The following is an 11,574-nucleotide window of genomic DNA, read 5'->3' as shown; positions in this document are numbered from 1 at the left end:
GCTAGTGGAAACTCAATAAGACGCTACAATCAGGTTACGCGAAACGCGTACACACGCTGGCTTCCCGGACGTTTTCAGTTATACAAAACGTGCCGGGACTCTTGGCGACGACACACCGCTTCATTCTGTCTTCAACCTCGCGCGGTGTATAAAAGCGTTGCAAGTCTTTTTTTTCGAGCACGTTTTCTAAACTTGCAACCTTGCTTCTTCCACTGTGTTCACCGATCGTCGCAAGTGTCTCTTGCGAAACGTCGAGAACGACAACAGTTTTCAGACTGGATCGATACTGGCCGAAACTTTTCATTGCTCGTGTCGCTCTGTTCTAACTGATGTCCTAAAGTTTATTATTTCATCCAATGTTTTATAGTTTTGAATATAAATATTTCTGATATCAATTAATTGTAGGTTTAATTATTGGAATGTTATTAAATTTATTATATATTAAATAGAATTATATTAAATATTATATATTAAATAGAAAATCATCCTATACGTACAGCTATAATGTACGATATTCTCCCATTGAACGTTAACGAATTAGAAAAAGATTACACGCGTGTATTTTTTGAAAAAACCAATCCATCGATCGAGTTACAAATGAAAACGAAGAGAACGCTCGACGATTCCACGAGCTTTCGAAAATCCTTGTGCAGTTACGTGAAAGCTTTTCCAATAGAAGAGTGTATATTCCCTCTTTTCTCCCCTGGCAAAATTCTGACGAGATCTAGTCGCGGTTCGCGTGTTTTGTTTCGAGCGTGATACGAGTATAGAAGAGAAGGAAAGAATGGTCAACGATATTTGCACGCGCGTGCATATGCGCGGACATGATTTCTGTGCATTGAATAAAACGATTCGCAATATCTGGGCTAGTGATTGATATTTCTGCGTCGCTTTTGAGAGGCAGAATGAAAGACAAAGAGAGGAGGAGAGACGACAAAAGTGCCCCACTTTTCGAGACACCCTAGAGTGTTCGTACCTTCGATCGAACCGCTTTGTTCAGCTCTAAGGATCCATCGAAACGGCCATGTATGTATGTACGGACGTGGAAAGGTGAAAATAAACGAGAAAATAGTGGATGATCGCACCTTATACGTCCGTGGACACCTAACGAGACCGTGAAATTGAGATTGGCGTTCCACGTGGTCCACGTGTGCGATATTAGACGGACTTAATTAAGAGATAAATATAAATAACGCCAGGATGTGTATGATATCCCGAATAAATATAATTTTAGTCATTCGAGCTGTAGGTACACGAGACGAGAAAGGGTAGTTAACGTAATTGGTATTATTTATAGCGTCTTCGTGCACATAAACGGCAATCCTGTGATGAGTAGTAGGTACATACAATAATATGATACACATGTATACTATAGTACCTACATACATAGAATACATTTATTCTTTTTTTTTTGCTTCTTAATGAAAAACCATCAGCCTACGTACTTAAACGAAGAGATTACATAATTCGATAAACTAATTAACTTTATCATGTTACGAGACGACCGGAACGATTAGGGGAACAAGCGAACTTTCCGCGTCGGTTCTAGAACATTTGCGAAACTTGTTATAAATTGTACGGGCAACTTTCTCGCTCACACTTGGCGCACACTTCGTGGTTGACCTCATTAATGGCTAACAAGTTGCCCGCGAGGACGAGTTTGAGGAACAATCGAGTGGAAACTGACAACTGGAGACGCGTCCCGCGTCGAGGCTGTTCCCAGTATACCGCTCTAAATTTAGGTGTTCGTGAAACCGTGCAGTTTAATTAAAACGTCCACGTATACGAGCAATTTTCGCGACACGTTTCACGAAGGAAAATTGCTTAAATGAACGAAGAAAAAATAAAAATTCGCAGTACGTAAGAAGGACCTGGTTGCATCGAAAGCGTTATGTTGATTTTTAAGAGGTTGTGTGTATGTTTGAAAATTAATCAACGGCCAGGAACAACCCTCGTAGTTGCTGGAATAGTAGCATACATATGCAACGAGATTCAATCCATTATCCATGTTGAATATGTAAATAAAACGTGCGTCGTTCGCTTAGCTTACAGTATGTAACATTGTGAGTTTGGTCACTTTCGTTGTTATTCTTTACTCAACAAAAAAAATTTCTTTACAATTTTGTCGGTATGAATCATTTGCTAAAGAACGTACATATACGTTTTTTTGTAATATACAATTATTTGTATTATTTCCATTTATGCGTATTACGTTACAATTAAGTGTACAAAATACTTTATTATTTCCACGTCTATTATTTTTTTAACAAAGGGTGCCTTCAATTCCAAATATACTAAACTGGAAGAATCAAATTTTATCTTCAATATCTATTTAAATTTTCCTCAATGAATTTCATGTACATATTTCATGTTTCAAGAGGTAACGTAGATTTTTATAGAATTACAATTTTAAGGTGTCTTAATCTATTATATTCTCCTGATTATCTGAAGCTCGTGGACGGAAAAATAATCTCATAATATGCTCATACAACTACGAAAAATCTTGGGAAGCTTATTACGATAACATCAGCTTGCATAATTCGGGTATTTATCTCCTACAACTATTGGGTCAGAATTGAATCGTTTGAAGCATGAATCGTGGCCAGTTCTCCCCTGTGAGTTTCTAGTAACAAACAATTTTATTTAAATTCGGAGTTTTGCCAAACCTTACGTTGTGCGCGTCGAATAAAATGAAATCGTTGTTCACAAACTACGCCATTCGCCTTCGGATTTATCTTAAAATAGAACGTCGGAATGAAGATTTTGCATATCCTGCGATCATAAGTGATTTAACAAAATTTAACAAAATCTGGACAGGAAGGTCGAGGAAGTTTGATAATTTCAGAAACGTAAAATCATTCAATTGAAAATTACACATTTATTTTGTGAAAGCGGTGTCATTGATTAATGATTGCATCACTGTATTTACGTTGATATTATCGCGCATTTATTCGATGTTAAAGTGAGGCGAGTCTCGTGTAAGCCTCACACGAAGTTTTCACTTGCTTCAATTAATGCGATACGCTCGGGTGAGACGGTTCATTGACCGTCACGAAAAAAACAAGGGAAAGTAACAATTAAATTACGCGAGATTAGATGCGTTCCGGTTAATGTTACGCCGTTTGTAATTCGAATTCAGAATTTTCGATTCAGAAAATCGACGATGCGATTCGGTTACACGCACGCAACAATAAATCAACGTAAGCGTGGTAACATTTTGTGGGAGAAACCAGCGTACTCTCTTTTTCTCGAATACCTAATTTCTATTTTAATTTCTGTTTTTAAAAAGCTGCTATTACCTCTGTTATTTTTCGCACGAAACACTTGCAATTAGGAAAAATAAAATGTTAATTGGATCTTTTTATCTAATTCACAAAGTCTTAAATCCTTTTTTTATAATACTCCCTCTTTAATATAGTAACATATAATAAACACAGTACATACACATTGACATTCTATGTGTATGATTGAACCGAAGCTGAAACTCGGTGTGTGAGATATCGTTACCAGGGAAATGGAAACCTTTATGTACGAAAAAGGAAAAAGAAAGAAAGGGATGAAGCTGGTAAATATAAATTATTAAATATTGTAAATGCTGAGTTGTTAATCACTTATTAAATATACATATAGTCAAAATAATAAAATTCAATGAAATATACGTAGAAAAGCAATACGTATAATCAGCTTTTAACAAACATCTATGTAACAATGTATAACTTCCACGAAGTTTATTCTAACATGTCGCCATAGAATACACCACAGCATCAAGTTTCGAAAAAAAAAAAAAAAAATCTGCTGCTGTCCAAAGGATTTTATGCCAAAACCAACGTTAAAACAAAACTAAACGAACATCTTTTCTTTGATTAACAACTTTCATTGCGCGCGTTTCATTTTAATGAAAACCGTTCTCCAGCCCCGGGGAAATTCCGTTTATACTTCGCCTCAATGCAGCATTCGCATTTATTATTTATCTTCGCTTTCCGGTTCGTGCAAAATTCAGTGAGCGAGCATCGTTACGAGTCACGACGTTAGAAAAGCAACATTTTTCTTCTTTTTCGTTCTTAATCGGCGAATTCTCTTTTCTATGGCTCTCATAAAGGAAACCTGTATGTAAAAAAAAAGCGTATCGCACACAAGTCGTGCCACGATCTTGTGAAAACTCGTTGCGTGATCATAGAAGAGATAAACCGCGACCGCAACAGGTTCGGGTTCAGGAAACTTGCCCCTTGATTAAACCACCCACGCACGTGCGTGTGAACAGGCGCATTTCCATGCGTACAGGTTGTCGAATGGTCCAATTTCTACTGGTATCCTCCTAACGATCAATTTTCCTGCTCTTTCGTCTGTTTTCTCTTATCTTGTAAATCCTCTCATTACACATACTTATTTGCATGTTAATTTAAAATCTGTTTGCTTAAGACCTAGTTGCGTGTAAGACCATGCGAGTAATGCTAATATATGTATACTGCAAACATACATATTCATAATTATGAAGTAACTGCTTTTGCAATAAATATAGATTATGATAATAGATATTTAATAAAAAATGACTACGCATTACATACGTTCTGTGAAGGGAACGTAGAATTATTTTTATTTCCATTTTCTAACGTTAATGCATTTCATTTACAATCTTTTTTTAAACCTATTTACATTATTACATTATTTAATTTCTTAATATCGTAATTGTGAAAAAATTTCCAACAATTTGTTTGATATTTCTTCTACTACATATTTCTTCTTCTGCTTAGATTTCATAATTTCAAATTTGTTATTCGTACAAATACGTAGCATCACGGTAGTAAATGTATTTAATGACGAACAATGAAGTTCGTGTAAAATACCGTCGACGATTTATCTGTAACGAGCGGTGGCGATTGTTCTTAATTATCGGTGATCAAAGTTGCGTGCGGAGTCGCTTCGATTCCGTTGCAAAGTTACATCGTGTGTTTTTCTACGTCGTTGCCTCTGATTTAAACGCATTTTTACTTATTTTCTTAGAAACAAGCGCCGCTGCGAAATTCGAATTAGTTACGGACTCTTCCTGTAATGCATTGTTCACTTTGTAACGAGAAAGTTGAGTGTTGCGTTGCATCGCTTTTATTGTTCGCGAATTGTTTCTCCGAACTCGATTTTAATCGTGGAATTTCTTTGATTTCCACTACGTGATTTCCTTGCCGGAAAATTAAATATCAAACCGCAGAAGCTAGTCTTCAAATTAGGTACTGTTAATAAAGAACCTAAAATATGAAAAACACAAAAATTTCTTTAACAAATATTTCAAATAACGCTAGAGAACGCTATTTAAAAATCATACAGGACACCTTAAAATATTATCAAAGATCTCTCCAAAAAAGTTATCGAAAGAATATTAAAAAGTCCCCTGAACGATTATTCAAAACAATAAAAATGACAAATAGCAAAATTTCGTTACAGGATAAGAGAAATATTCGTAAATAAATCATGAGGAAAACGCTGTGTGAAAACGTATTTTTCTCGCATTAATCTCCGTAGGTAGAACGCATTATACGTATACCAGAGTACGGTTTCCAGATTCAGATACAGGATCTGGAATAGTCAAGACTGGTTGACAGTGAAAACTCGTTGCGTGCAAGAAATATAAGTTTATAGCAACAGGTTCAGAAAACTCACCCCATTAATGAAAGGCGTTGCACTCGCGTGTAGGTGCAACGCACGCAGAAGATACGACTGATTGGAATGCAGCCAGTCAGCGAATTCTTTTCCTCTTTTTTTTCTCCATCTTGTCGTGTATGATTTTTCTCCCAACGGGAAGATGATTATTTTTATGCTGGAACGAAATCTAAACGGTCAGAATAGGGGGAAATACATATAGACAGGGGAAAATTGATGTTCCCTGCGACGGATGATCGGTAATTGCGATAGTTCGATATTACCTTCGGCTTTGCAGGCTTCCAAACACTTCCTTATCCTTTTCTGATGAAAATGGTTCGTTTGTCATTTGATCTCTAGATTTACAGATATTACCACGAAATAAAATAGTATTATGAAATGCACGTAGTGGAGTTACGATCAATCGACCGTGACTGGAATGTAGTCACGATAAAACTGTATTTCCTTCCTGTCTTTTTGGGAAGTACCGTTTTCTACGAGCTAACAGTAAATGTACCTCTACGTTTCTTATGGACGACCTCATTTAGATTCTCGGGTTTATTAAACGATAACATCCTCCGTCACTTTTCTGCTGAGAAGATGTCTTTCACCTTCGAAAAAGAAAAAAGAAATGTGGGACGAATCACTTCTGGCGTAGGAGAAATTGTAGCTCGCGAACTTTCCAACGAGTTCATCGCGCGTTCACGTGTTGCACGTTATTACATAAGAACGTAGATCGCGCATATAGGCGCGACGCAAAGCGACATGTCACCCTCGTTACCCTCGTCTCATCCTTTTATTCCTCTCTTTCTTCCCGCTTTCTCTTTTTTTCCTATTCGAGACGATTTATAATGGTTTCCAATCACCCGCGATTGTTATTCGATAAACGTGTAGCAGTAATATTAATAAATGCTGAATCTCAACGAACCCGCGATGGATCACTGATTGAACGAGTCGGCGAGATCTTTTTCCTCGTTACGATCGCTCGATCAATTCCTTCACGTGTGCCGCGGATATTACGTAAGGGGGAAAAAAGGCTACGTGCACTGTGTAATCTCTTACCCTTACCGCGATATTACCCCTGTTCCCTGTTGCGTATCCGCGCCAGAAAACCACAGAAGTGAATATCTCTTGCGATTTATACGGCATAAAATTACACGTCACGAAAGCTTCGGCTTTAAAGGCTGTTTACCCGATTGCATTTTTTTTCCTTCCCGGCGAGACCGAACGAGTAGTCTCTTGATGAGCGTAAACAGCGTTGTGTCGGATATAGTCTTGACTATACACGGGGTTAGCTTCTGATAATGAAGCGATGCAAGCCGGAAGACGGATCTAAAGATAGATGAAAGAATTATAGAATGAAATTTGTTTATGCGATGGATGGAAAGAAATTTGTGTTTCATAGACTATAATTAGCTTTCAGCGTAGATTTATTTTTACATCTTTCTCTTTTTTTTGTTCTTTCTACCCTCTTTTTTATTATTATTATATTCATGTTAGAAATTACTATGTACATATAATAAAGAGAAAATATAGTATTACAGATTAAGTAAGAAAACAGATTTGTGTTCTCATGTTCACCACAATGAATTCTATTTATTCAAACTTAGTGCGTGTTCACATGTGACGACTAGTCTTCCCCACCCTGGTGCGTTTTACACGGCCTCCGTGGCCTCCTCTTCCTCCAAGGTAAATTGCAAAGGCCGAGGGTGGATGTTTCGCGCTATTTATAATGTTTACAGTGGCCGACACGTTCAGAGGAGAGAGAAGCTATTTTGTGTTATTTACTGGTTGCTTAATTACAAGTTACCGCAGTCGCCCATAGGCGTGGTAATCGAGCGCGATTCCGCAACTACTGAAAAATCGAACGGTCCGGTGGAAAACGAAAAGGGTGTAACCACGGTCGTGGCAGCGAATTATCGCCGTAGGGCGCGGTAGGAAACGATTTTGTAATAAACGTGAGTAATTTTTCCGCAAACATTTTCATTCTTTCGACGAGAGGAAGCGCCATTGTTGGTATCGGTTAATCGCGTTGTACTATTTTACTTGGTCGTTTAAAAAGAGCGCTGTGGCAATTATCGAGCACGCATTACGTATCAGTAGTTCTGGGATCCCATTAAATCCGCGCCGCGTTTTATTCGATGGAAAAACTGTGACAGCAAAAAGCTGAATCATCGCTGAGGTAGCAACGAGGAACTTTTTGTTGCCCGTTGCTGCATGTTTTAAAAAGTATTAAACAAATATCAACCTGCAGAGAGATTTTATCCACGTTAGAACAACGTAATTAAAGGAATATTTGGGTTTTGTTCCGATTTCAATGCATTTGCTTCTAGCCAACAAGTATACACCGAAGAATTATTTGTTTCTGTTGCAATTTGTTGCTACCTGTTTCTAATTTTTCTCTGACCCTATCGCTCCAACCGGAAATAGGTAGCAAGCAGCGACTTTTGTTACTGGCAACAGAAATACGAAGAAACATGCAGCATTTTCTCAAAACGTGAAACACTAACAGCAGGTTCCTGACTGTTGCCTCAGTGGGTACGCAGTTTATGCTCAAAACGAATGCACGTTGCGAACTTTCGTTTTGACGAATGAAACATCCGAAGAACGACGGTAGCTGTTCGAGTTTTCTGACGTATTTGTCAGAATGTTGGTTGGCCAGAAAACCCATCCACTATCAGCGTAATCAGCGTAACATATTTTCTCATCGACAGCATCTTTTATAATCTGACCTCGATATACGTACTTTGAATCAATCATCGTATATTACGTGCATGTAAACGCTCTTAAAAAATTGCCATCGTTGGACGGGCGATATTGCGCATGATTGTCGTCGTCATCGTTCGCCGCGGAAATGTTCGAAATCGCTCGCGGAGCGGTGTACGACGCATTAAAAATATTCACGCACGAGCGTACACACGTGCGTTAATAGTGATACATATATAGAACGGTAATCGTATCGCTCGATCAGAGATATTTTAACCACAAAACCCATGAGATGGCGTATCGTTTCCTTGGCCGTACGGTGTGTAGCCAGACAGAAAGTTATCGATCGATAACGGGTCGCCACATATTCGATATCGTTCAAACTCCAGCCAAGCATATTACGAGGCTGTCTCTTTTGTGCATCCATTCCTCGCTATAAAAGTCCTCAGACATATACCTTTGTTCACCGATCATTAACATCCTTTTGGGAACAAAGAGATCCGATGAACGAAGGGGTCTGTCTCTTCCGTCTGGCGGAATCACGGTTAGTTTGTAATTGTTCCACGTCGTTGTCGTTACGTTCAACCCGCGCGCACACCGTGCGTGCATTCGTGACAGGCAGTGTGTGTACATGTATGTAATGAACAGCCTGAAATATTTTGAATCGGATGGAATATATGTCTATACAGAAAAATTCGCATCTCTTCGAATATAACTCGATGGTTAAAAAGTTAAAACCTTGGAAAGTCTCGATCAATTTTGAATCTTGATAGGTCTTGAGTCTTTAACCACAGACATAGAGCTTCAGTAAGTCCTTTTGCAAATAGAGATAGGTGGGTGCTGTGGTTCCTATTGACAGATTTTATGAAATTAATATTCAATAAAATTCAGATTTTTGTTTTCTACGGTATGGACATTCGTAGAAAACAATTCTCATTAGCTATAAAAAGATTAAAAGTTTGATAAGTCTTGGAAGTATTGGAAGTCTTGATAGGAGTCAAAGTTCTAAAAGTTCAGTGGGTACTCAATATAGTACATGTCTTATAGTACATAAGATATATACTTAAATACATATGTACGTAGTATTAAGATTATGTATAGGATATAAGGTATTTAATATCTGCTAAACTTCCTTAAACTTTGAAATCTATTATGACTCCAACACTTGTCAATTTTTTGAAGACCAATATTCAACGTTTGTCAAAAACTTTGAGTTTCATATATCGAATCATGTTCAAAGTAACTTGAATCTTCACGGTATGGAAAAAATGAAAATGCAGATGATCATTTCTACACGCAACACACGCGTTATTACGCCTTTGGCGTTATTAACTCAAAAGGTTTTCCTTTCTTAGATTTAACACTTGATTTTAGAGCTGACGAAATCGGGGAAGTATAACATAGAAATACTTAAACTGGGAATAAAAGAACAGTTTAGGAATTACATATTTATCGATAATATGTTTAAAACAGCTATGATAACATTCTGTAGTTGCGAACCACTGTGTTAAAAGTAACTAGCGGTTTTCCAAGGTTCGATTTGCTCGTAAAGCCTATCGGCTCGTTTGCTATGCGATACACGGTTCTCCATTCCTCTCCTCCTTTTCCTCCGTGTTTCATCTCTTGACTCGAGAATGCATAATCGCGGTATGATTCATAATACGTTTAAAAACGCACGTGTTTTCGTCATAATTTGATATTATTATGACGTGTGTTAACAGTTATAATGAAATAAAAGGAGCATACATAATGAATAATTAATCGCACAATAAATTTTTCAAGAAACTTGTTTTTTTTTATGAAAACCTTACTATATTTCGCTATAAAATATGCATATTCTGATTAATCGAATCGTATGTATATGAGAAGCTTGAGATTTATTCTTTATATTTTATTTCGTATATACATTATATTATTAAGACACAGATAATACACGTTGAAATTTTAAAATATTATTTTGTATTCGAGCCAAACTCCGTACGTTATAACGAAGAGTTTCTACGTTTAAAATCGTTCGGTTTGCCATTCACTTTAATTCGTGAAATTTTTCGACCTTGCAGGGAAAACAACAGGAGGAATGCGTGCACGGTATTATTTCATCCACGATGCAGCATCCTGCATTATTATGCAATAGCAGTGTTTAGTACAACGAGTCGCGTTTATTTTTTAATGAGGGAATTTGTTATTGACTGATAATCGGTTTTCTGCTAATTAGAGGTTGAGATTTCTTTTAAACTTTTTCTTCATTGAATAGTCCCAACGAAGGGTTGAATATAAAAGAAACATGAAATTATCAGCAAAGCTTTCCATTTGTACGTATATGCTTTGCAATACAACATGTATGACGAGTCGAAAAAATAAAGCTCGAGTGAATCAAAACTGTTTCCTTCGTAAAGAAAATTCTTCGAATTACGTGTGGCCATGGAAATTTTTTGAAACAAGAGAAAAGTTATGAATTCAATAAACATCTACTTTCCTTGATTTTTTCTTTTTATGTAATTTATATTTAGGCCATGTTGGTATTTTCTATTCATGCAAAAAAAGAAAGAATTTTTATAATAATGTGTTCTAGATATACAGATTTTTAATCATTTTTTTCAAATCGGATGTAAAACATAAGTATTACTTAGTGTTCTTTCTTATTCTAGATATACCAGACATTCCTGAGAACATCAAGAATTTACGGGCACTTCAGGTGGCGGATTTCAGCAGTAATCCAATTCCAAGGTCAATAGGTTTGCCTAACATTTATCTCTTTTCGTTTGAAACACAGCTATTTATATTTCATCTTAAAAGCTGTTGAAAACATTTATTCTCAAAATTCAAGAAGGATTAAATTTGTCATTGCAGACTTCCAGCAGGGTTTGTGCAATTAAGAAACTTAACTGTTTTGGGACTCAATGATATGTCCCTTACGAATCTGCCGCCTGATTTCGGAAGGTAATAGCAACAAGAACTCGCTTTAATTGCATTCAAGCTTAGAATGATTTAATTGAATTACATCGTGTCTAGTACTAACAAGTTTGTGCACCGATTGTTCTCAGCTTGGAGGCGTTGCAGTCATTGGAGTTGAGAGAAAATTTGCTCAAATCCTTGCCGGAATCGCTTTCCCAACTTTATAAATTGGAGCGGCTGGATCTTGGTGACAATGACATTGAAGTTTTAGTAAGATAGATATTGAATTAACCATTGTAAAGGAAATTATGGACAAAATAGAATATTTGTTGTCTATTAACA

The 11,574-nt window shown here is 36.9% G+C and overlaps 1 protein-coding gene across 8 annotated transcripts in view; it reads left to right on the top strand.

Annotated features, from left to right (window-relative positions):
* scrib (scribble planar cell polarity protein) overlaps positions 1-11,574 on the top strand; it is a 51,464-nt gene that overhangs the window by 22,738 nt on the left and 17,152 nt on the right. For all 8 annotated transcript variants that reach the window (XR_013059109.1, XR_013059108.1, XM_076621140.1 and 5 more), the window contains exons 3-5: positions 10,986-11,064; positions 11,188-11,277; positions 11,382-11,502. Coding sequence is in view for 6 of the 8 variants with exons in the window: in XM_076621140.1 (XP_076477255.1) it covers positions 10,986-11,064; positions 11,188-11,277; positions 11,382-11,502 (290 nt within the window). In the remaining 2 variants the exon portion in view is untranslated. The remainder of the gene's footprint in view (positions 1-10,985; positions 11,065-11,187; positions 11,278-11,381; positions 11,503-11,574) is intronic.

Source organism: Bombus vancouverensis, chromosome 8 (genome assembly GCF_051014615.1).
Source record: "Bombus vancouverensis nearcticus chromosome 8, iyBomVanc1_principal, whole genome shotgun sequence".
NCBI lineage: Eukaryota > Metazoa > Arthropoda > Insecta > Hymenoptera > Apidae > Bombus > Bombus vancouverensis.
The sequence above is the reverse complement of the archived record's forward strand: the minus strand, read 5'-3'. Positions and strand labels throughout refer to the sequence as shown.